Below are 27,815 nucleotides of genomic sequence, written 5' to 3'. Positions count from 1 at the left end.
CCCCTTTCTTCACGGAATTTATTGCCTTATATGCGAAGTTCTGTTGATTTAATACTCTGTCGTTTATTGTTATCAACAAATCTGCTTTTAATATTATATTTTTCAGTTATTGTGTTGTCGGCAGCTATAAGTAAATATGTACATGTGCACAAGGTAAACATACAAACTGTAAAGAGAGAGAACGTAAAGAGAAAAAAAAACAGTTATACGGCAGCTATCAGCTGTTTAAATGAGTTTAGCAGCACAATAGAGACATTGGACGAGACGGATTTAGTATCGCTTAAAAGTGTGTCGTACTCGGGTAAAATAAGTGTCTATGTGTATAAATATTTAGTATTTGATTTCGGAGCATTCTATGCGCGATGTGTATAAAAAAAAAATTAAAGTACAAGTATAAGAAAGATTTTTCATGATCTCAAGCAAGTGTATTGTACTTTGTCTTAAAAATTTAATAACAAGGTTATAATAATCGCACTAGAGTTGCCATCAAGTGAATGTATGTATAAATATTAGGTAACAAATAGTGAACCAAACATAACTTGTATACATATGCTTTGACTTTGAAGGGACTTTCCTCTTAAACTACTTCAGCTTTTAAACTGCCGACATGAGTAACAATAGCATTGTATTATTAGAATATTCATAAACATTTTAACAATAAATTGATTTTGATGGTAACTATTGCAAAAAAATTAAAATATCTCACGCCAAGAAAAATATAACTTGTACACTTAGGCTGGCCACATTTTAAATGCAGTTATCAAGTAGGCGCCGTTATTTTTATCTGGTATTATTTGAGTATGGTCAAAATGAATTATTTGGTAAGTGAATTTATTTTGTGCGTCTGTAGATTAAAAGAAAAAATGGGGAAAAAACAAACATCTAAAGATATACAGGCTCGGGTTGTCAAATATTAGTAAAAGAAAAAAATTACTTGCGAAATAGTCAATATTTTAAAAAACAAACACATACTATTATTCAGTACATTATTGCTTAATTCAAAAAGACTGGTGGAGTTGGAAATTTCTTGGTTTCAACTAATTAAAAGCGTAAAACGAAACCAGATACGCTTATCGAAGAGAAATATTGCGAAACGTTTTTTATATTCCAAAGAGTACTTACAGCTGTGTTCATAAAAATAGCAGTGCTCATGAGCTGCAACTTTAAACTTAATTTTATATATCAAAAAGTAAATGAATGTTCACAAATTTAATTTTGTTTTAACTTTGTGATTATTTTAAACAAAAACAAATCAATTTATTATTCAAAATGTTGTTAATTTCTTTTACATTATTAATTTAAACAAAAAAGTGCTGTTTACAGCTATTCATAAAAATAGCAGTGAGTAATGAAAACAGTGGAATTAGTTGAAAAAAACATTGTTGAACTCCAAAAAACTATTTCAATTTGTTTGCTTGGGTTAGTACTTAGTCGTGTACCCATTATTTTTTATTACGGCCTGGCATCTGCGAGGCATAGAATCCATCAAGTCCTGGCAGCGCTTGACAGGGATCCGCTCCCATGATTTTTGAACAACCTCCTAAAGCTGTGATCGAGATGTTGGATTTGCATTTGCAACATATCGTTTAACATCTCATATGTTTTCAATTGGATTTAAATCCGGAGACTGCGCGGACCATGACATAAGATCGATCCGCTTTGAAGCCATCCAGCCTTTGACCAGTTTGCTTGCATGTTTGGGGTCGTTATCTTGTTGAAACGTCCATTTTAGTGGCATTTCCCAATTGGCATAAGGAAAAATAAAATTTTCTAATATGTTAACATATACAGATCGATCCATGATCCCATCAATCATGAATATAGGGCCCACTCCACTGTAAGAAAAACATGCCCATACCATAATACTCAATCCGCCGTGTTTAACGGTCTTCAAAGTGTACTTAGGATCATACTCTGTGTTAGGTGAACGTCTGACATATTGTCTTTAGCCCTTTCCACCAAATAACACAATTTCACTTTCGTCACTCCATAAAATATTTCGCCACTTTGTAATGGGCCAATTAAGGTGATTTTTGGTGAACGACGTTTCGAAACGTGCTTTGACATGTCTGGTGGCTAACAGTGGAACTTTTCGTGGATGGTACGCTTTGAGATTTTGTTCTTAAAGACGTCGCCGAATAGTAACGCCACTAACATTCAAGCTTAAGTCATTTTTTATCTTGCTGGACGATGCAAAAGGCTGCGCCCTGCTATATCGCACAATAGATCGGTCCTCATGAGGTGTGGTTTCACGTTGGATACCACGATTTTCGGGCATTTCTTTAAAGTTTAAAGCATTATGAATCATTTTAACAGAACATCCACATATTTCTTGGATGTCTTTATATGTTTTTCCCAGGTTTCTTAGTTGCATTATAATATTTCTTTTTTCAGGAGTACAATGTTTGCCCCTGCCCCCTATGTTAAAAAATATAAATTTATTTTAGTGTTTTCTAATGTTAGTAATAGTCACTAACACAAAACCACTTACTTTTTTATCAATTAAACGTCTTAACAAAATTTTTTTTGTTTATCAAGATACGCACTGCTATTTTAATGAACAGCCAAAGACTGGTGCTTCTACATCCGCTGTGATAACGAATTTTGGGCTTCTGTAATCTTTACAGATGAGTCCCAAATTAATTAATCGTCGATTTTTAAAAAAGATAAAAAATTAAATAGGACTGTCAGCATGGAGGTGGCTGCGTTCTGTTGTGTGGTGCAATGGAAGCAAGAGAAGTGTAGTGGGAGTACAATCAATTTAAATGGTGGCCACTGCTTTAATAAAAAATTTAGGTTATAGCTGCTCATCAGGAAATATGGGGAAATATATATATATATATATTTAAGACCTGATAATTTTTTGTGCGTTGTTGTTAATAATACAGATTTAGATAATCGAAGGAAAAATCTGCAATCTTGTGAGTAAATGTTTCAAATTATTCAGCGTTAATCGCAATGAGTGCAAAAGGCAAAGAAATAAGTGTTGATGAGCGGAAAATAATTTTAAAATTAAGGGATGACAGTAAAAGCTTTCGTGAAATTGGACGAGTTGTTAACAGAGCGGGAGTCGTCAGTGCGATACGTCATCCCGACTTTCAAAAAAAAAGGAAATTATTACTTCAAAGCCTCAATCTGGACGTCTTGGAATATTGACTAATCGGGAAACAGGCAAAGTTGTATCTCCTGTAAAGGTTACTACGCGTTTAACCGTTTCCCAAATAGCAGAAGATGTAAAACTACAATTTAAAAAATCAATATGCAGCGACACAGCAAAAAAATATTAAAAAGGGCTGGTTATCATAGGCGAGTGGCACTCAAAAAGCCATCCATTTCCTTAAAAAAATCGTATGAAGCGCACAGCATTCGCAAACGAACATATAACCAAGCCTATATCTTTCTGGCAATCGGTTTTATAGTTGGATGAGACCAAATATTGTGTATTTGGAATAAAAGGAAGACAGATGGTGTGACGAAAAACTGGTACGGCCTTTGAAGCGCGAAATCTTACTTCAACCGTAAAGCATGGTGGGAGTGGAGTTCAATTGAGGGGGTATGGCAGCAAGTGGGGTTAGTGGTATTGGGTTTATCGAAAATATAATGAATAAATTTGATTTCTACTTCATCAGTAAGACACGTTTTATCCGTGCAACCTCCGAGACGTCGTCAAGAAACTCTCGGCCGATGGCTGCGATACTTTTTCTATAGAAAGCCTTAGAATCGCATAGAATATGTGTAATGGTCTCCTTTTCTTCTACCTTCTGACAGCTTCTACAATAGTCATTATATGGCGTTCCAAGTCTACTGGCATGTCTGCATATTAGACAGTGGCCTGTTAGTACTCCTACTAGAGTTCTTATACCATTCCGTTTGGGTTTTAACAGTCGGCATGCGCGGCTCATATTCCATTCATGCCACGTTTGCTTTCTTGTTGAGCAAGTGAGGAATTGATTCCACTGAGACTGAGACTCAGCTAAGTTTATAACATGTTTGTCGATTCAAAATCTACAAGTAGCCAGAGGCATATACGAGTATATGCCCTCTTTACCGGAATCTATATGTAGGATGGTGCCTGGCAAGCTCATTCCTATGTTTTAGGACCCATTACAGGTTTATCGTGAAATAGGATGTCAGATCCGCTAAGATACCAAGGCATTCTTTCACTGTCTTAGACGAAATCCTAGGGGACATTAGCAATCTCAAAGCCGCCTGACTGTCTATATGTATGTATATACATTAACATATTTCTTGTTGTGATCGCACTCCCTGTCAGTACAAGAAGGCTTTCTTTAATTGCTGTCCTCCGCTTGGAAGAGGAGATAAGCTAAAAGATGAACTCAGCTAAGTATTCAGCAAAGGTGTAAGTTGATCACGTGTGTAGATTCAAATTAATACAGCTTCACAGTGTTCAAATGATACAATTTCCTTTCCAAATTACATTTAGTTCTTGCTATTAAAATAAAAATTAGCAAAAAAACGTTTCAGCGACGCGTACTTCCCCGTTTGCTGAAACGGTGAACTAAGCATAATTTAATAACAGGTTCTTTGGTACCTACACTGCAGTTGGCTGCGCTAAGTTTATTTTTATTGAATATATCAACTTTTTGTTGTCAGGTTTAGTATTTAAATATTGTCAAATAAATACTACATGTGCATTATGAGTGGACTATTATCCTAATTATAAAAAAAGTATATATTATATTATATGTATGTACATATGTACAGTGCCTCATAAAAGTCTTCGAAAATAATAGTTTGGTGGTTAAAAGAGCTCCAAAAGCTTTTTGTCTTGTATAATTATAGTTTGAAACCATTGTTATTACTCAAAATAAAGTTGTAACTGGGCTTAAAATAAAAAACAAACTTATTTGAACAACAATATGAATTTAAACTCCTTTAAGTATAAACTTGACCGAACCAACATCGCAAAATTAATCGCAAATTTAGTATCTAGCAGGCTCTGCATGGGTCCCGTTATGGTTGCTGGCGTTCTAAGCTGCCAGTAGCAATTTACGTTTAGTCTAAATAAAAATTTACTAGCATCCGGCCATTTTGTTTTTGTTTGTGAACAATCCGCTTAATTGTGTAAAATATCGGAAGAAAATTTAAAGAAAGCACATTCGAAGAAAGTAAAATAATATATAATCTTCGAAAGAAAGGAAAAAGGTTGCAGAATATATGAAAATCTACCAACCATCCACAACATTTTGCAGAGAGATCAGGAAGGCCGTAAAAACTTCAAAGTCGTGATAAAGTCGATATTGTGCCTCGCTCAGTATGCTGGAATACTTGTCAGTGATGAAGTTCTACGCAGGACGCTTAGAGCTGCTGGCTATAATGGTCGAACCCCACGAATAAAGCCGTTTATGAAAGATAAATTTGAAAGAACACAAAATAACATCTAAAAACGGCATCCAAGAAGCAATTCTCAAAGAGTGGGGAGAAATGTCTACGGGGCAAACAAAATAAGATTAAAAGAAGTTATAAAATGAATGAATATGCTACAAGATATTAATTAAGAGTAAAATTAATTTAAGTTTATATATTTTACGAATACTTTTGTGATATATTGTAAATTCACCGAATTTTTTGGTTCAGTGTTGTTACCTATACTTTTACAAGCTAAAATTAAAACTTAATTTTTGAGTTTAAATGAAAGTTAAAACTGCACTAAAAATTAAATAATATATTTTAATAATAAAACTTTTGAAGGAATTGCAAGCATTATTTTTCTTGAAATTAATTTTCCGACAATAATACATGCCCATAATTTCTTTTCTAATTTGTTAACTATGTATGTAAGGTATATCTAAGATAACGTTAAGTGGCGTGAAATTTTCTGATACCAAATAAACAACTAGTAATGTGTTTATTTTAACTGTAATTTATGTTTTATATTTCCCACCTTCCTTGCTATGTGCAACTTACAAACACACACAAATGTAAATATTCGCCTACTACACAAACACATCATTCAACACCATCGATATTATTTCCCTCATTTGATTTTGATTGTTTATATCAGTTTAATATTTTTTGCTCTTCTCCGTTTGCCTACACACACATATATGCATTACACAGCGCGCACAATTCGTTAATCAAAACATGGCGCCCAATTAAAAATTAAAACTTGATTGGCATGTATGGCACAGTGCGCTGGAAGTGTGTAACATATGAATTCAAGTGCTTAGCTCAACCGCTCCGCCGCTGCACCACCACACCAAACTACACACGCACATACATATGTAGATAGGTATGCAGTATATAGCGCGCGCTACTTCAAGCTGCTTACCTGTAAATATTCAAAAGTCTGCTACTCGCTGTCACAGTCGAGCGCTGAAGGTGCGCTCCCACAGAAGTTATTTTCGCAAGTGCAGAAACGTGATTAAAAACTAAAAATTTCACGTGCGTACATACATACACACACGCATAGCTGCGATACATTCATCATTTAACGCTTGACGCCCGCGCAATTACCTGCTTCGCCCAACAATGCGCTTAAGTGTGATCTTTAGCGACACCAATTCGTCGACCAGCGTCACAGCGACAACAGTTTTGACTGCCCTTTCGATTTTATCCGCGATTAATGGATCTGTCGCACGCGTCGGCGGTCGTCAGCTTGCCAGCAGGTACTTCGATATCAACGATGACGTAACGGTGAATGTCAATGCGGAGAATACGCGTCCAATTATCGGCATCCTAACGCAGGAAATTTCAAATTTCGTGCGCCGCAATTATCCCGATAAAGAGTACAGCAGCTACATTGCCGCTTCGTATGTGAAATTTGTTGAGGGCGCCGGCGGACGTGTGGTGCCAATTTGGTGAGTATATAAGCGTTAAAAATTTATACATTTTTAGAAAACATATTTATTGGCGGCTGATAATGTTCAAATGATAGTTGAGTGACTTACCATAGTGTAACGGTGCTATTGATAATCATATGTGCGCGTGTATGTAGTTATTTTAATTCCTCTGTTGACGTTACTCTTTTGATGACAGTGCATTAAATGAGCGAGTGCATTCTTGTGTACTTAAGTGTGAATGTAAGTACTTGTATGTAATTGTATACTTAGTATAAAGTATATATGTATGTATGTATGTGAATACCTTTTAAAAGACTGTAGTTAAACAGAAATAATGATTTTTACCTCGGCATTCTATATGTTGAGTGGGCCTTTATGTTTTTCTGGAAATTGAGGGTCCTCCTACACGTTTTCGTCATTTTTGAATAGTTTATGAATTTTATGAGAATATTTTCTGAGTACTAGTATAGGTTGGAAAACGGAATCGAACCCAGGCCCTTCGTAGGGGTAGTGTGTCCCTCTAACTACTACTCTATGGAGGTCCCAAGTACATACTCATATAGTTTAGCTTCAATTAAATTGTTTCGATATTATCGCGATTTTATTTGTCTAATCGGTTTTTTTGAGTGAGTGATATATTGAGTTTACCTATGTATACACCTTACATACCAATTCAGACAGAAGTGGCTGAAGAAGGTGGTCATCGACATACTGCTACGAAGTGCAACCTCTTTCAGGGAGGTGAGCATTCACTCCGACAGCAGAGCGGCAATACTAGCGACGAGCTCGCTAACTGTACGCTCAAAGCTAGTCAAAGCTGCCTGTCCTTACTAGAAATAGCAAAAAGCCACTTCATCATCAGACTCGTGCCTGGTCACAGCTCGCTGGAATCGCTGGCAACTGCAAAGCCGATGGGATAGCCAGATGGGGCACCCTTGCACCGCTTACATCGGAATGGTGCCGAGTTGGATCACAATTGGCATCTTGCGTTATAGCACTGGACCAATGGACCTCGCGGATTCTCAGCAGGTTCTCTGGCATAGAGTAGAATACAAGATATCTACTGAACTACTTGCCCTGAGCAAAGTCATCTTGCCGCAATCGTAGGAGTTCTTACTGAAGACTGTCCGATAGGCGGTAAGGCTTAAAACCTTGTCGGACGCAAGTTGTAAAAGTACTTTCTCCTTTGCCTTTGCTAGATTGACGCTAAAACACCTTGGTAATCTCACTTTCGTCGAACCAGCAGACATAGCCGCAATTGATATAAGCTGTCTCAACAATTTTGTGATAGGCTCAAAGCGCTTTGTCGATCTGTAAGGGTCTTATAATCCAGTATATAGGAGTTTTTTTAGGTACCACATTTCACATTTCGGGCATTCTAAGCTGTTGGAAAGGTTTACCTATTTCTAACTGAAAAACAATAATTAGTAATAATTAAGTAATTTAATGTAAATAAGACAAAAACTTCAACATACAAGTAGTTACTACATTAAAAATAAACTTTCCTTTTAAAAATTTTGTTAGTTTACCATTTAAATGGTAGAATACGAAGTACGCAAACGTGAAAAAATTTAAAATTCAAAAACAAATACTTTAATTTTTATACTCTCGCAACCTGTTGCTACAGAGTATAATAGTTTTGCTCACCTAACGGTTGTTTGTATCACCTAAAACTAGATAAATATAGGGTTATATATATTATATATAAATGATCACGATGAAGAGACGAGTTGAAATCCGTTGGTAGACATGTTTCTTGGTACCGTGAGACGGTTGGTATTGCAGATGGGCGTAATCGGACCACTGCCACGCCCACAAAACGCCATTTTTCAAAAACAAATAAATTGTCATAACTAAGCTCCACAATAAGATACAAGACTGTTATTTGGTACACAGGATCCCATTAGGGAGGGGCATCTGCAGTTAAATTTTTTTTTTTAAAGTGGGCGTGGTCCCTCCCTAATATGTTTAATGTGCATATCTCCTAAACCGCTAATGCTATAATAACAAAATTCACTGCAAGCAAATGTTTTTAGAACCTCTATTGACAGTGTGAAAAGGGTGAAATTGAGTTGACAAGCCCGCCCACTCCCCATATAACTGTACTGTTAAAAAATTCTAAAAGCGCGATAAACTAAGCACTAAACACGCCAGAGACATTAAATTTTATCTCTGGGATGGTATGAGATGACTTTATAGGAACCGCGTTCAAAATTAGTCAGTGGGCGTGGCACCGCCCACTTTTAGGTGAAACCCCATATCGTGGGATCCGCTAAACCGATTTCAACCAAATTCGGTGCATAACGTTCTTTTAATATTTCTATGTTATAGTACGAAAATGGGCGAAATCGGACTACAACCACGCCTATTTCCCATATAACACATTTTCAATTTCATCTGATTATTTCACTTTCCACTATGCATATCAAGCAACAATGATTATATCGGGATAAAACTTTGGGTGAATAATACGTTTAAAGTATGCCACCTTGTGACTAAAAATTGTCTAAATCGAACCAAAACTGTTCAAGCCCTAAGTACTAAATATGTGGACCCCAGTGCCTATAGTTGACCTTCTACCGAAAATATCAGTCAATCCACAAAGCAATCTCAAACGAGTATACCATTTGACTTTGCGAGAGTATAAAATGTTCGGTTACATCCGAACTTAGCCCTTCCTTAGTTGTTTAATTATAAACTTGGAATATTCTTTTTTTTTTAACTAAATTTTTGTTGTTGGGATTAGAAAATTGAAAAATATTTCTCATTAAGATTTTCGGTTGCTTAAACAACATGTAACTCTACATTAAAATATCTCACATAATAACCCAAACTAATTTGGCAAAAGAATATAAAAAAGGCGCAAATCTTAAAATTAAGTATACAGGATGGAGGTGGTCAAGAATACAAGTCCTCTTAATTTTATTAAAATATAACTTGTATCGGCTGATATACAACTTTAAACGTTTCGTTCGTAAAATCAGATCAAATTATTCTTAGAAAAAATGCATTTCATTCCACTGTAAGGTGAGAGTGCCAGGGAACTGATATGTTTTTTTGCAAAATTTGCTTCAAATTTGTCGAGTAGTTGTTGAAATAAGACCTAAAAGTTGGAGGTGCCACGCCCATTGCCCAATTTTAATACCTGTCTACTATCTATACGGTTAAATTACTGATTCAGACGGGCTTTCTTAGATAATTATAATACGTTTATTAGTGTTTAATATAACTGTATCAACTCGCTTCCTCATCCTGATCGTATTGAGATATATTTGTAACTATCTATATATCTATATCTATTTCGATTAGTTTAAGGTGTTACCAATTACTGTTAGGTGAACAAAACTATAATACTCTCTAGCAACATGTTGCGATAGTATATAGAATTATTAAAGAATGATACAGTTGTAAACACAGCCGTCCATTAAAGTTTTATTGTTATTATTGTTATTTTTTTCGGTTTTAGAAGTTAATCCATCAATATTGTAGAACTACAAATATAGAAGTGATATAATTCAATTCAACCATATTATGTCTATTAATTACAGTTTACATGTGTTTTTTATGAATTACAATAATAATTTAGTTCCTGCTTTAATATTACTGTTTTTAATAAGAAAAGTACCGCAAAATGTATTTCCATCTGCTGAATAACTAGAAATAAACACACATACTTGTATGGTTCTATTTATATATGTAAATACATTTAAAGGGTGTTCCAAGTGAACAGTTAACTGTGTTCTACCGATTTAGTTGTTCTAAAATAACATTCACTAGTAAGCCGTGGACCGGGTATTGTTCTTCCCTCCTTTGAATAAAACATTTGATTTTTAATAACATCAGCTGGTTTCAAGAACAACCGAAATATTAGTTTTAGTTTAGCTATTAGGTTGTTCTTTTAACCTCAGATAATCAAAGCAGCTGTGAGGCGTAATAAGTTTCAGTTGAGACATTTTGAACTCGAGTTCTCAGCTTACTTTCTTTGAAGAAACGTTTTTTCCAACACTGCCGGAAGCAGCAGTACTGTTTAATATTGTTGAGGTATAATTGTATACCCCTTTATATTAAGCATGTATGTAACACATAAGACATGTGTCTAAAAACACATAAGACTTAATAATTACCATATTTGGCAATAAAATGAAAACAAAAACCAAATATGTTCGGGGAATCCTTTTGAACACAACCATATATACCAGTACATACATACTTACTTGCATATGTGAATTGAGTTGAATAAATGCTAATTACTAACAATGACTATGTCATTGACCTAATGTTGTTATTTTTATAAAAGCTTACACATTTTTTTAAAACAATTTTTGTCTAATTTATACTCTGCCGAGGCTCAAGGCAGGAGCAATATCTTTAGGTTTTAGCAAAACTTTATATTAAGGGGTTATATCCACATGCAAGTTAGAAAAACACTATAAATTATTATGAAGTAATTTTCTTCAAAAAAAATTCACATTTACAGAATTTAATGTGCTTTAATAATCGGCAATTAATTTTGAAAAATTTTGGATTCCCTTGATTCAGCAGTCCATCTCCAGGAGGACCTACAAAAAAATATGTCTAGCGGTGAGGAAGATTTTTCTGCTTAAAATTATCTCAAATCCGAAAAAAAACATTACAAGTAATGAAATTCGATAATTATCGAAGGACAGATTGACGGCTCCGTTTTTTGTGGAAAAATTGCACTTCAGAGTGGCATAATAAATCGAAATTACTATGAACAAGTAAGGAAGATCTAAGTCCGGGTGTAACCTAACATTTCATACTCTTGCAACTTGCAAGGATTAAATCTGAGAAAAAACCTTCAGGTGTTGGCAAAATTTTAATTAAAACAATGTTGGAAAGAATTCAACATTCATTGTTCGACGAAACTGAATGGTTTACAATCAAATCTGTATTTATTATTATTATTGCTCATAGATTCAATTAGTTTTATAACTATATTTTACTTCTCGTCAGCGAAAATTATATTATAGTCATCTTCAAATAATATATATCTGACATAAACTCAACCGAAAAGTATAATTTTAATATATTGAGTTGATGAGCAAAACGCCAATCAAAGGATCAGAATTGATTATATTAACGATATGAGGTTTTACCAAGGTTTAAACCAATTCCATTCATGTTCAGCGCCAAACCACATATTTTTAAAGAACTCCGTTTAAATTTATTTAAATATCACTCATTCTGACCAACCTAAACGGTTTAAAGGCAGGTGGGAAGTCGGAAATCAATATATAGGGTATATTGTTGCAGTAAAGAACTGGGCTAATTTCACTAGCCTTTGACATTGCTCACTTATATTCAAAAACATATTTCAATGCAATTTTATGTAAATCAGTTAATTTTGTTAAGATATCTTACATATTAACCGATATATACGGCATAAAGCCAACCGGAAGTTCGAAAACCTTATATTAGGTATATGAGAGTTAGAGGTAGTATTGATCCGCTTTCGTGAGTTTCATTTAGGTACCTCATATTCCATCACCAATATATGGGGGATAAAGTCAATATTAGTTATATGGCTACTAGGGCAAGTTTTCACCGGATTTTATGCTTATTGATACATTGTTATAAGAAAAACACGCTCTCTCAATTTCATTAAGAAAACTTACATATTGACCAATATTTGCGGTATAAAGTTAGCCGGAAGTTCGAACATTTTTCTAATAAGTATATGGGGACTAAGGGAATTATTGATCCGATTCAACTCATTTTTGGCACACGGGCATATTATTAATTATAATATATTATATTTCACAGATTGACCGACATTTTCGATAAAAAGTTCGCAAAGGAATTGGGGTCCATATATTCGATATCTAGGGGCTGGAACGGATTTGGTTCGATTTGGATATTTTAGCTCAGAATAATGCTACCCACCGCATTTGTTTGAAATCCGTTGAGAAGGTCCCAGCAGATATGGAATATTGCCTAAAAGTGGGAGGTGTGACGCCCATCGGCTTTTAACAGTTTTTAACAGAACCGTTATATGCGGACTGGGCGGGATTATCATCCGATTTCATTAATTTTTACAGTGTGGAAAGGATGCTTAAGGTATTTGTTCTGAGCGAATTTGATTATAATAGATATGTTCATTAAACCTCTAAGAAGGCGGAGCTATATCCAGTTTTTCAAATTTTTAGCCCACAGGTATCACTTGCTATTACGATGCTCTGTGCCAAATTACAGTTTTATATAATATCTTAATCTATTGCTTAGTTATGGTACTTTATAGGTTTGTTTAGTGGCATTTTTTGGGGTCTCTTTTTTTTATCAAGGAGCACGTGTTTATTACGATATCCAAATTTTTACTCAAGATACATCTTGCACAGTGGGACGGACGAATAGACAGTCACCCGGATTTTAACTCTGCGTCTCTTTATCCTGATCATTTATATATATATATATATACATAACTCTATATCTATCTGGATTAGTTTAGGTAATATAAACAACCGTTCGGTGAACAAAACTATTATATCTAAGAAGGTCGTGTGAAGTTTACAAGCCGACCAGTCCAGCCGTTTGGGCTCACCTCATCTACTCTAAAATTTGCGTTTCGAGAAAAAGGCGTTTTGGGAACACACTAAGTTAAATAATTCTTACAAATACGCTCATATCTCCGAAACTCTTTGCCGGCTTAACGTATAATTTTCAGAGAATCGAGTTTTTGAAATTCATTAGCGGATATATTACCTTGAACAAATAACGAAATAAATCAGGGTAAATTTCCGTTATAACCAAATATTTTTTTTACTCTAGCCATTTGTGAGACCCAAACGCATTACTACATTCTACCTCGTACTTGAAATATTTTATTAAAATTAACCTAAGTATCTCAAATCAGATATAAATATGTTATATACAAATATATAATATGAGACGAAAAATCAAACCAAGAACTGAAAATCATTATATTAGAGTTATTAACAATATAAACGGGATAGACACAATTTTACTCATATATACTTTGTAAATTGCACTCGAATAAAGAAAATCATTATATGTGACATATGGGGCTGGGGTATTTCGAGGACCGATTTTGTCTAATGGCATTCAAAAAGTGACCAAAAACAACTATGAAGAACTTTCAATTGTTTTAAACCCAAAATTTCTGTCGATATATCAGAGTGTATGTTATGGAATACTCATTAAAACTCATCCACAGCGATTATTATGTAGCATTATAAAAGTGCTTGAAGAGTTGGGAAAAAAGCCATCTGACGCAGAAGATGTCAATGAAAAAGATAGCAAAATTTCTCGAAGTGTGATTGGAATTACTACCGTATCCACTGTATTCTTCAGTACTAGCTACCTTAAGGAGTACACTTAATAAAAAAACGTTTGTATCAATTGTTTTAAAATTTTGAAGGTACATAATTAGGTAGTTTTATTTGTGCAACTTCCGAGATATCGTCAAGAAACTCTCGGCCAATAGTTCCCTTTTTTTCTATACAAAGTCATGCGTCCACATAAAAGATGATCCGCAGTCTTTTTTTACCTCTTGGCAGCTTCTACAGCAGTAGTTGTATTGTACGTTTAGTCTGCTGGCATGTTTTCCAATACGACAGTGATATGTTAACCTACTAGAGCTTTTAGCTTTATCCGAATCTAATTATGATGTGGTGCCTGATCTGGCTAGTTCATCTGCTTCACAGTTACCAGAAATATCACTGTGTTTCGGTACCCATAGCAGGTTTATTTAAAATATTGTTTTTTTTTTTAATTTCACGACAGGTGGGAAATTATTATTAAGGTATTCAGAGATGCTTGCTGAAAAGAAACTAACCGACAATGAACGATAATCAGCGGGACAGAGGTTTTCAACCGCCTGGTTCGTATGTTGATTTAAACGGCTTGCAGACGATGGAAGAATATTAGCTTTGAGCTTTCAAGGTTAGGTTAGTTTAGATCCAATTGTGATAATATGAACAATATGGCGGAACCCGCCGCGACAGCCAGGGTTAAGACTTTGTGTTGCTCAATGGTTTTATAGCCAATACGTGCAAGAAATTTTGTTTATAAAATATAAGTTTATAAATTAAAAATTTCTAGCGTTTGTCTACATTGTTATAACTTAGCAAATGTATGGGCGAATGCGTAAATAGTTTTCTGAAGTCATGCGCTTATTATGCTAATTAGTTGCGAATTAAGCAAAACGCTATTTAATATGCTAATAGTGGAAGTTTAGTTTTTTATTTTTAGACCAAAAACAAACACAATCAAGAATTCTAATTACATATTTTAGAATTTTTTGTAGATTTTCACACTTGCACGTATATGTTTTTATACGCATATAAATACCGTTTCTAATTAATTTTAAATTCCTCCGATTGAACACAGATTGCTTGCGGCTTGCATACACATGTATATGTAAGTATGTACATTAGGGTCTCCGTTATTTCCCAAGTTGATTTTTTTTTGTAAACGCCCTCTGAAGTTTCAGGTTTTCTCCTAGAAACGGATCCAACGTAAACAAGCTCTTATTTTCACTTTAAACCGTGCCTAAACAAGTATACCTATTTATATTCAAGTACAAAATTTTTCACTCTACAAAAAAATTTTTGAAGATTTTTTTGACAAAACCACTCTTTCGAAAGACATACTCAGTTTAAGTTATACGTCAAACGCATGTCTTATGAGCAACACAGAATTTATAAGGCCCTTGTACGAATGCTCAGTATAACTAATTCGGTTTTTAAACGATAGATTGGTTCCAGAAAAAACCGTGTAAAAAGAGACATTGACCATTTCCCTAAATTGTGCAATTTAGATTTGCTCGAACCAGTAAACTTGTTTGTATCCATAAAAAGGGGATTCCTCTAAATTTGTGACATATGAAAATATTCCGTGCTAAATGGAATTTAAAATATTTTTCTTCATTGAGTTATAAAATTCAAAAGAAAAAACAAATTTACCTTAAAATAATAAAACTTCAACCACTAATAACCGTTTAGAGGTTAGGTTTACGACAAATACGTACGATACCATTTTGTAGAGCATTCAATTTCCTACAAAATCTATAAAACGAGATCTTATTTCAAGTAATTGGAAGCGAGATTTGAATTTTTATACTCTCGCAACCTGTTGCTACAGAGTAGAATAGTTTTGTTCACCCAACGGTTGTTTGTATAACCTAAAACTAATCGAGTTAGATATAGGGTTATATATAATATATATAAATGATCAGGTTGAAGAGACGAGTTGAAATCCGGGTGACTGTCTGTCTGTCCGTCCGTGCAAGCTCTAACTTGAGTAAAAATTGAGATATCTTTAGACATGTTTCTTGGTACTGTGAGACGGTTGGTATTGCAAATGGGCGTAATCGGACCACTGCCACGCCCACACAACGCCATTATTCAAAAACAAATAAATTGCCATAACTAAGCTCCGCAATAAGATACAAGACTCTTATTTGGCATACAGGATCGCATTAAGGAGGGGCATCTGCAGTTAAATTTTTTTTTTTAAGTGGGCGTGGTCCCGCCGCTAATAGGTTTAATGTGCATATCTCCTAAACCGCTAATGCTATAATAACAAAATTCACTGGAAGCAAATTTTTTAGAACCTCTACCCACAGTGTGAAAATAGTTGAAATCGGGTGGCAACTCCGCCCACTCCCCATATAACGGTACTGTTGAAAACTACTAAAAGCGCGATAAATCAAGCACTAAACACGCCAGAGACATTAAATTTTATCTTTGGAATGGTATGAGATGACTTTATAGGAACCGCGTTCAAAATTAGACAGTGGGTGTGGCACAGCCCATTTTTAGGTGAAAACCCATATCTTGAGATCTGCTTAACCAATTTCAACAAAATTCGGTACATAACGTTCTCTTCATATTTCTATATATGTGAAAATGGGCGAAATCGAACTACAACCACGCCTACTTCCCATATAACACCATTTTCAATTCCATCTGATTCTTTCACTTTCCACTATGCATACCAAGCAATAATGATTATATCGGAGTAAAACTTTGCGTGAATAATACGATTAAAGTATGCCACCTTGTGACTAAAAATTGTCTAAATCGATCAAAACTGTTCAAGCCCCTAAGTACTATATATGTGGACCCCAGTACCTATAGTTGACCTTCTACCGAAAATATCAGTCAATCCACAAAGAAATCTCAAACGAGTATACTATTTGACTTTGCGAGAGTATAAAATGTTAGGGTACATCCGAACTTAGCCCTTACTTACTTGTTCTATCTGATAATAATAAATAATAAGTAAGGAAGCCACAGCCACCCGTTTTCAACTATTTTCACAAGGTCAATAGAAGTGCTAAAAACATTTGCTTCCAGTGAATTTTGTTATTATAGCATTAGCGGTTTAGGAGATATGCACATTAAACCTATTAGAGGCGGGACCACGCCCACTTTAAAAAAAATTCTTAACTGCAGATGCCCATCCCTAATGTGATCCTGTGTACCAAATAACAGTCTTGTATCTTATTGCGGAGCTTAGTTATGGCAATTTATTTGTTTTTGAATAATTGCGTTTTGTGGGCGTGGCAGTGGTCCGATTACGCCCTCTGCAATACCAACCGTCTCACGGTACCAAGAAATATGTCTACCAGGTTTCATAAAGATATCTCAATTTTTACTCAAGTTACAGCTTTCACGGACGGACGGACAGACAGTCACCCGGATTTCAACTCGTCTCTTCATCCTGATCATTTATATATATATAACCCTATATCTAACTAACCGTTAGGTGAACAAAACTATTATACTCTGTAGCAACAGGTTGCGAGAGTATAAAAAAGAAAACTGTAAGTGGGAGGACCTTCACGTTTCAATTAAGGGCTCATACTTGGAGAGACTTTTTAGAGGATTTTTTCAGAGTACCAAGCGAAAAAAACATTACTTTTTTTACCCACCCTACTCTAATATACATATGGATATGTATGTAAATTCGAATGAAAGCTAATGCTCATACTTCCGAACTCATTATTTATTTGCATTTTTCAAAACCGCAAAACAGATTTATTGTAATACATGAGCAGTTGGCATCTGTTTTCCATATTCATTGCAGAATAAATGCCATCATGAAAATATTTGCCAAATTAAAACATGGAACAAGAAAAAACGTTAACTTCGGTTGTACCGAAGCTAGAATACCCTTCATAAATAAAGTTTCCATACAGCAACTTGATTTTGATCGTTTAGTTTGTATGGCAGCTAAGTATATGCTATAGTGGTCCGATACCAACGGTTCCGACAAATGAACAGCTACTTGGAGAGAACAGGACGTATGCGATATCTCGAAAACTCAGGTACTACCAAATCGACTAAGTTCGTCATGCTGATCATTTATACAAGTAAGTAATAATATATTACAATAAATATATTATATTTTATAGGGTCTCCGACGTTTCCTTTTGCGTGTTACAAACATCGTGGCAAACTTAATAAACCCTGTTCAGGGTATAAAAAGTATATTTCTGGTTTCGTTAGCATAATTGACCCCCGGTTAATTGATTTTCCCGCTTACTTCAAACACCTGATCGGTTAAAAATATATTACATACAAACTACGTGAAAAATTTCCCGTTTAATTGGTTTACCCGCATATTTGCGTATAAATATTTAAATATTATTTATATATAAATATAAAAAAAAAAAATTAACCCCCGGTTAATTGCAAAAATCTTTAGTTAAAAAATAATCTCTGACATCAGCATTTAATAACTGGTGTTTATTGGTGAAGATATTTTGGATGGTGCTGATCTAGAAGAGTAACAGAAAGAAGATGATCTTCCAAAGCCTTCGTCTGTTCTCGAAGTTTTAAAATACATGCAAAAATATATCTTTATTCAGAAAACAACAAACATTCAAAAAAAAAATAACATACTTTTTCAATTAACATTTTAAAAATGTAAGCAACGATCTCTTAATATGTGAACTTATGTGCTGTATATATAAAATAATATGAATTGTTTTTTTCTTTAAGTTTTTTTTATAACAATATCTTTAAATAAGTACATAAGTGCATTGTCTTGTTTTTGTAGCTTTTAGTTTTTCCTCTTAAAGTTAAAAATATTATTAAAATATCATTACTAAAAATTAAATACATACTTAAGGTGCACACATACATATGCTTTTTTAAATTGATTAGGCTGTTTAATTAAGGAAGGTTCGTGTAATTGAACGAATAGTTCAATGAAACGAGATTGCTGGTTAATTGAATTAAAAAGTGTGAAATTTTCGAAGTGAAACTATCTGGGAGATTTAATAAAAAAACCAGTGTTGCCAAGTTTGTTGCAATTCACTAAATAAAAGTAGTCGATAAATATGGTAACTATGCCTACAAAATCGTTAATTATTCTATTCTTATTCATGTATGGTATCATGAATAAAAATATGTAAATTTTTAGTTATGTTATTTTCAGACATACAAGAGTAAATATTAGGGCATAATCGAAATCAAGATAATTGGAACAACCGTTGTTGTTGTTGTTGTTGTAACGGTTACCTAGTCCCCGTTTGGGTGATAAATTCCAGATTCGTTGTCTTCGAGGTCATCCAACGGGAGGGCCAGGAAACGAGCTGTTTCGACGGGGTCGGACCATAGGGAGAAGGGTGTTAGATGGGTGGGGTTTGTTGGGCATGCAAAGAGGTGGTTAGTGTCATGCGGAGACTCATTGCACGCAGGACATGTGTTTAGTATGTCGGGGTCAACTCTGGATAAGTAGGAGCTTAACCTGCTACAGTATCCGGAACGAAGTTGCGCGAGGGTCACTCTGGTTTCGCGAGGCAACTCGAGCTCTATGTCTGCTATGGGTGGTGGTTTGACTCCTATTACGCCATTCACTGAGAGGGAGTCTGTGAAGGTGTTGATTGGTCCACTGTGAATGGCGGTCAGTGCCTGTCTGAAGTTCTACGAAAACACCCCAGTAGAAACTGCTTGGAGAGGAGTTCGTTGTGTTCCTTAACCGGAAGCATACGGGCCTCACTATGTAGGTGTTCGATTGGAGACATCAAGAGGCATCCCGTGATAGTTCGGAGTGCAGTGTTCTGACAGGTCTGTAGCTTCTTCTTCTGCGTGTCACTGCATCCAGGCGACCATATTGGGGCTGCGTAATTTAGGACCGGCCGGCCGATTGCCTTGTATGTTGCCAACAACGTTTCTTTGTCTTTTCCCCAAGAGCTGCCGGCAAGCGACTTGAGAATTTTGTTGCGGCTCTGTACTTTGGCAGTTATCGCGGTCGTGTGAGGAGTGAAAGAGCACAGACTGTCCAAAGTAACGCCTAAAATTTTAGGATTATTTACTGTCGGAATTTTTGTGCCATCGACTCAAATATATTCAGGTCCAGTCTGTACTCCTTCGTCCAATTTGTGAAGATGGTCGCTGTGGATTTAGTGGGAGAGAGTGTTAGGCTCCTTGCAGAAAAGAAGCGAGAAAGATCGGAGAGATAGCTGTTTACTTTTGAACACATGCCATCAATTCCATTTCCCGACGTCAATATCGTACAGTCATCAGCGTACGAGGTCACTGAAATTCCCGCTGGTGGAGTTTCGAAATATAAAAATTAAACAGTAGTGGGGAGAGGACACCGAACTGCGGAACCCCCTGTTTAATTTTCCTAAGTTTGGAGTTTTGACCTCGAAACAGTATGGATGAATGCCGACCGCTCAGGTAGTTCATAGTCCACCGCTTCAGCCCTGGAGGGAGCGTTGATTGTTCTAGGTCCTCAAGTAGCGTTGTGTGATTGACTGTGTCAAAAGCTTTTGACAATTCCAACGCTACGAGGATCGTCCTCTCGCAGGGTGGCTTCTGGTTCAGGCCATGAACTATCTGGGCGTTTATGACGCTAAGTGCTGTGGTGGTACTGTGCACTTTACGGAAGTCGTGCTGATGATCTGCTAGGCTCAGGTGGTGAGTGAATGACGGGAGTAACAAGGCCTCTAGTGTATTCACTACTGGGGAAAGGAGAGTTATCGGGCGATAAGACTCCCCTTTGTTGGCGGGTTTCCCAGGTTTCAGTAGTGGGACCACTCTTCCGACTTTCCACACATCGGGTATTTGAAGAGTGGATATCGACAGGTTGAGGACCTTGGTGAGATAATTTACTCCCGTTGGGCCTAGGTGTTTTAGCATCAGCGTGCTTATTCCGTCAGGGCCAATGGATTTAGACGATTTCGCCTTATTGATGACACTCTGAACCTCCCCATCGGTGAAAGTAAGTGGTGCGCAGTATTTTGGCAATTTGCGCAGCCGTCAGGTAACACGTCGTTTGGCCTTGTCAGTCGAAGGGTGCAGTGTAAATTGTCGGCTGAAATAGCTCGCGCACTTCTTCGGGTCCGAGGAGGCATGACCATCGAATTGAATTTTAACCCGATCGTCATGTCTTCTCGGATTTGACAGGGCCTTGACAGTAGTCCAAAGCTTACTCACGCCGGTGGAGAGGTTGCAGAACTTCAGGTGCTCTATCCATTTTGTCCGCTTATGATGATTTACCATTTGCCGAATCTCCAAATTGAGATCCCTTATTCGAGGATCACAGGGATCGGCATCGCGCTCGTTTGCTAATACAGCTGCTTCGGCTGGGAAATTAGGGCGGAATTCCGCGATTCTTCCAGCCGGTATGAAGCGAGCAGTAGCAGCAGCGATCACCTTGCGGAATTGACGCTCGTCAACAATGACGTCCGTAGGAATGGGTAGTGCGTTGAAGGTGCTCTCAGTAAATTCTGTGAAGCCGACCCAGTTAGCTTTGTTAAAGTTAACATAAGTGCGGCTGTCCACAGAAATAAAGTCAGGAGGTTTCTCGATCGAGATAATTATGGGCAGATAGTCTGATGCGAGAGTTAGCATAGGTCGCCAGGTTATACTATTTATCAGACCATCGCTAGCGATGGTAATATCTGGCGAGCTATTACAGGTGCCCATAATTCTGGTGGGGGCTTCGTCATTCATTGTGCAGAATGTCGAATCGTCTATCTGTTCCGCCAGCTCCATCCCCCTACGATCGTTTGACAGGTAGGAATGCCAAAGATCGTGATGCGCGTTAAAGTCGCCTAGCACCAAACGGTTTTCACCACGAAGTAGCGCATCTATGTTCGGGTAATATTCTGTTGGGCAACATGTAACTGGGGGGATGTATACATTAAATATTTCGAGCTCGACATCGCCTGACCGGACAGCTATACCCTGACATTCTAGGGTAGTGTCCCTACGGTCGATGTCAACATCGATAAGACGATACTGCACGGTGTTGTGCAATATGAAGGCTAGGCCTCCACCATTATCTCGCTCGCGATCCTTACGTAAAACGCTGAAACCTGCACAACTCAGAAGATCTGAGCGGCTGTTTAACTTGGTTTCTTGGACCGCAGCTACCGTTACGCGCTCCCGGCTCATGAATGCAACTATCTACTCGATCTTACTCTGGAGTCCGTTGCAGTTGAATTGTAAGAGTCGCGTTTGTCGCGGGTGTCCAGTCGTGATCCTAGGGGTGAGTGGGGTGCGTGTAGGTGGTGGTTGTTGCAGCTGTACTATCCGCATAGGCTGTTGTCGCACTGTGGTGATGATTGGCGACGCCACTGTATGTGATTGCGGGGGCAGACTCCTACAGCATGGGGCAACGTACGACGCACTCCACTCTCGTGTGGTGCGCAGACCAGAACACGACAGAAAGTGACACCAGCCAGTGCAAGAATTGCACTTGACTGATGAGACATTCCGGCGTATTGTGGTCTGACACACGGAACAGACTGTGCGAGGAACCAGAAGTTGCTGGGTGGTTCTCGCACGAGGATTGGAGCTGGATGAAGGTTGGGGGGGAGGTTGGTCAGACTGGGAGTCATGCTGTCTGTGTGAGCTCCTTAGGGCCGTGGAGGTCCTATCTTGGCCACTCGACTGGAGTGGCAGCGCAGTGCGCGAACATGGTGCAGGTTGCACAGCCGTTGAGGCAGATGTCGCATTATTGCGTTGACAGCATGGGGCCACGTAACTTGTGGTCCACTCCCTGTGTGTCTTAAGGCCCGAGCAGGTCTTAAGATGGCTCCATCCATTGCATGTATTGCACCTAACCGAGGTGGAATTTGGATGGAGCCTTTTAGCGCAAACGCAGCAGTAAAACTCCTCGGCTAGGCGTTGCTCCAATGACGACAAGCTTAATCTAAAACTAACCGATCCAAACAGGGTTAGATCGCCGAAATAACAGCCCTTGGCCGGATAAAATCCGGGTCAATTCCGGTACCGCAGAACCGGCTGTTGTGGGAATTGCGGAACAACCGTATTCACTTTTCCTTGAATGGATATCTTTTCTTTAATTTGAATGGATATCTTTAAGAAATTTCGTATGGGTTATTATCTAAGGCAATGGTGCAATCTCCTAAGAAATTGTTCAGATCGCATTACCATTGCATATAGCTGCAATACAAGCTGGCCGATCAAAATCACGTTCTTGTAAAGAATCTTTTGTATTTGTGAAGGGTATTATAGCTTCGGTGCAACCGAAGTTTACGTCTTTTCTTGTTTATGGCAATTTTTTTTTTATTTCTGCGCTAAACTGAATCACGGTTGTTATACCCTGAAATGGGTTTTCTTGCCACGAAGTTTGTACGAAATCGAAGGAATTGTTCAGATCGGCAAATAACTGCAAAAACCTGACCGATCAAAATGAAGATCTTGTGTGGAATCTTTTGTATGTGTGAAATATTCTTCGGTTAATGTTTTTTTCTTTTTGTGAAAAATATATATCGTGCATAGTACAATATTGTAAATATTTATTATAGATATATAGGTATTATTTTATTTCGTTGAATATTTTATTTAAATTGCGTTTTATGATTGCAGGATTGGTCGTGGAAGAGAGTATTACGAGGATATAATGTCAAAAATAAATGGGTAAGTGGTTTTATTTTTTGCCAAAATTTATCATTCTTCAATTTGAATTATTGTTTGTTAATATAATATATGTACGTCTACATGCCTCCATTTACAACCCTCTCTACTTCGTACTTATGCTGAACAGTGTATTGATGCCGGGTGGTGCGACATTCTTCAACCAATCTTACGGCTATGCCGACGCTGGCCAACATTTATACAACATCGCCATCAAAATGAACGAACGCGGCACCTACATGCCTATTTGGGGCACTTGCTTGGGATATGAGTTGCTCGTCTATTTGACGTCCAACGGCACAGATTTGCGCACCGATTGTTCGTCATCGGCACAAGCATTGCCATTGGAGTTCGAGAAGGGTTACAGAGAGAGCAGACTCTTTGCTCCAGCTAGCGATGAAGTGGTGAAGATCTTCAGCACATACAATGTCACGGCGAATTTTCACATATTCTGCTTTACGAAGAAGGTACGTATTTTGGTCGCAACTAATAAGTATACGTATGCACATATTTATATATTCATGTCTTCATGTATGTTTTTGTTAACTTACTGCTCATAATTAATGTTGTTGGTCATTATCTATCAAACCAAGTGGCTAATAAAATATAATGATAATTTAATAAACGCAGAACTACGCATTTAACTAGTAATCCATTGTAATTATTACAATGAAGAAATTACTAGTGACATACATACATATGTACATCGTATTTTAGTTTTTGAAATTTCGTGTATATGCACTGTTGGTTCGAATAAGTTGTAAAATTAATATGAATATAGTAACGGTAAATTGTAGATTAAAAGTATATTATAGACATTCTAACTAACTGGATTTAAGACAGATTGATTTTTATTCTAACAAAAATATTTTCTTAATTAACAATTAATAGAGAGAAATGTAGCCGAAAAAGTTAAAATTCGAGGATGCTGTGTTAATCGAAATTAGTACTATTCTTCTTTGTACCAATTTCGAATAACACAACATCCTCGAATTTTACTTTTTTTACCGTTTACTGTTGATTTTAGTAAAAAAATGAGCCTTCAGTCACTTTTTGTAATTATTTGTACATACCGGCCCCTATTATAAAGGCCTGTCTGACGACAAACCTGTAAAATTGTTATGTAGCGGGATTTTAAATTTCCCGCTTCAGACTTGTACAGAAGCCTTTGAAATTGATAAAACAAAAAGAAAGAAATAGTATGTTGAAACCTATCGGAAACGAAAGATAAAATAACAAACATTAAAGGAAAACTATTTTACGGACGATCTGAGGCTAGGAAAAGGGGGGGAGTAGCGTGGTTGAATTTGTAATGTTAAAAACGGTTTATCTCGATTTCCGGCAAAACTACGAGCCCAATGGAAACAAATTATATGGCAATGTTGTAAGTAATGAAGAGATCTATAACTTTTTATACAGACATTTTTCACATAACCTCAAATTAATGCGAAAAACTCAAATAACCAAGTTTTTTAATTTTTATCTTGTATACAATTTTTTTCTTTTACGAAATTTGGTGTAAACTTACCTTCCTATGTCCCAAATACACTGTATTTTTTTATTTTAAATATTAAGGAGGAAACGGTATTTCGACTTAAAATAAAAAAAACCAAATTTTCAAATAAAATTTTTTTGTATCCATACATATTAATAATGCCATTTCAAGGTAATTTCACAATGCCACTCTTACTGAAACCCACGTCCTTGTTGGCAAAATGCTGGGACGGTCGATTTTCACTAGGTTCTTTTGAGGCGAGTTTTTTACCTGCAAAATCATTCGCCATAGACAGGAACAGGCAGTAATCACTACCGGATCTAAACTATAAGAGAGATACATGAAAATCTCCCAAATAAGCTTCCGGAGCTTCTGGTGAGTCACTATCGATGTGTGTGGCCTGATGTTGTTCTGAGGAAGAGAATTCCTCTTCTATTGGTCAAAGTATTTTGCACCCAACTTCTGGGCGATTGTTTCTTTCAGACCGTCAACTTTTTGACGGTACAGATCCGAATTAAGATCGGCCGTAGAGGAGCAACTCATAGTAGATGATTCCATGCCAATCCCACCAAACACATAAAAAAACCCTCTTGATCGTCAATCTTTGCTTGGCTGCCGTGTGCACCAGCTCATTGCGATTCCAAGACGACCGTTTTCAGTTGACGTTGTAAATGTCCTACTTTTCAAAACCATTAACCATCTGCTTCAGAAATGGATCGATTTTGTGCGATCTAGCGCAAATTAGAGATTCGCTCCATAAGATTTTTTGGCTTAACTCGTGTGGCACCTATAACTATATAACGAGCAGTGTTTTGTATGCAACCTTACTTGAATGGTACGATACGCGTTTTTATGCAATGTTTAGCCCCCTGTCAGTTGATACATTCGCAATTATCGTAGAAAACTGTAAACAATACAGAGTCCAGCAATCACAAAACTGTCTGAGAAGTGTTTTTAGTTCAAAATCTTATCTTTCTAACCATATAGCTATATAGCGTAATCCGATCGTACTTTTAAAGCATATATTGGCTTAAAATGGGTGCCACGCCCATTGTCCATTTCGAAATCCGATTCACCTGCAGGCCTTTCATACCTTCTTTACTAAAAAATCTCGAATATACGAGTTCACTGAAGTTCTAGTACTTAACCTCCTCCTTAATTTCAATTGTATTGTAAAGCTTAGCTGTGGCCTCCGTGTTTAGATGTAAATTGGGCAACTTTGTATTTGTGCACGCTTTACATTTAGGCAAAGCATACCGCGGAAACACGTAGTATTATTGGCTGTAAGCTTAGGGTCTTAATTTAATTGTTTCGTATATTTTTAGGCACCATTTTATATTAAGCGTAATTTAATTGTAAGTCTCTATGAAAATTTATATTTGGAATTTAGCTTAACTTATAGGATTACGTAACGTTTTATATGCTTTATTTTTAGACTTTTGCAGACCATGGCTTAAATAACTCCTGGAGTGTGCTAAGCATAAATCACGACTGGAATGGTGCGGAATTCATATCGACCGTCGAGCACGTCAAGTATGTGAAGTTGCGCATAGTGGTTGTTCGAATACAAGTTTTTAGTTATATATTATATATAATATTATATGAGCCGGCTGACTTTACTCCATCAATTGCAATTGCTTGAAAATAAATTCTCAAGTATACCTGAACCATGCCAAAAGTTAATGTAATATATAAAATAATGTAGCCCTTCCATTTCTATGCCTCCCATTGATTTAAGTATGATTTTTTTCAAATATATTGTAGTAATAGAAGTAAGTGATTCTATGACCTTCAAAATAAGTAAATATGATACTAAAATTCATTATCATTCTTAATATAAAGTTTTGCCAACACCTGAAGGTATATCCCCGGCTTTGATCCCTTCAAGTTGCAAGAGTATGAAATGTTCGGTTACACCCGAACTTAGTCCTTCCTTATTTTTTATATTTTTCAAAGAAGACAAGCAGACCAGAAATATGTATTTGAACAACTTTGTAAAGTATTTATTTTCATATAATTTGCCTCAACACTCCTATAATTTAATTTATTACAGATATCCATTTTATGGCGTTCAATTCCATCCTGAAAAAGTTCTTTACGAATTCATTCCGAATCGAAATATTACTCACACCTCACAAGCGGTTATCGCCTCGCAGTATTTCGCAGACTTCTTTGTGAATGAGGCACGCAAGAATCGCAATAACTTCGCTAATAGCACCGAGGAAATCGATGAACTCATCTATAATTACCAACCAGTATATACGGGCGCTATAGGCTCCGCTTTTGTACAGCAGTATTTATTTGAAGCACGCAGCGCCGCCACAGTCTCAACGAATCGCACAGTCGCAACGACCGGCGCCATACAACTGCATTGTTTCCTGGCGCTAATTACGTTATTAATTTTGGGCGCTTGGAGGCGTGTATGACGTCATACCATTTATTGCGCTTCAAGGCTATTCGGCCATGAAGGCCGACACTCGTGATGCTACTAACTCGCTTTATATGTTCATTATTAATGTTATCAAATGCTTCGAAAAGTTCCTACATAAATCTTCAAATAATGGCAGCTTCAAGTGTGTATGTGTGTGAGCATCACACGTCAATGAAAAGTAAAGAGGCATTAATGTACGAAAA

General features: G+C 36.6%; 1 protein-coding gene across 3 annotated transcripts; it reads left to right on the top strand.

Moving 5' to 3' along the window:
* Positions 1–115: 115 nt before the first annotated feature.
* l(3)72Dp (lethal (3) 72Dp) lies at positions 116–27,815 on the top strand. Of its 3 annotated transcripts, XM_036366196.2 has the most exons (7): positions 116–496; positions 736–821; positions 6,082–6,821; positions 23,639–23,689; positions 23,817–24,153; positions 26,617–26,714; positions 27,235–27,815. In XM_036366196.2, the coding sequence occupies exons 3-7, from the start codon at positions 6,493–6,495 to the stop codon at positions 27,605–27,607; spliced, it is 1,188 nt and encodes a 395-aa protein (XP_036222089.2). In that variant the 5' UTR covers positions 116–496; positions 736–821; positions 6,082–6,492; the 3' UTR covers positions 27,608–27,815. The 3 variants fall into 3 exon arrangements, with proteins under 3 accessions (XP_036222089.2, XP_014089423.2, XP_014089422.2); XM_014233948.3 differs by lacking the exon at positions 736–821 and having other exon boundaries at positions 116–301; XM_014233947.3 differs by lacking the exon at positions 736–821.

The sequence above is a fragment of the Bactrocera oleae genome, chromosome 6, assembly GCF_042242935.1.
Source record: "Bactrocera oleae isolate idBacOlea1 chromosome 6, idBacOlea1, whole genome shotgun sequence".
NCBI classification, from domain to species: Eukaryota; Metazoa; Arthropoda; class Insecta; order Diptera; family Tephritidae; genus Bactrocera; species Bactrocera oleae.
This window is presented reverse-complemented; position numbering and strand designations above follow the sequence as displayed.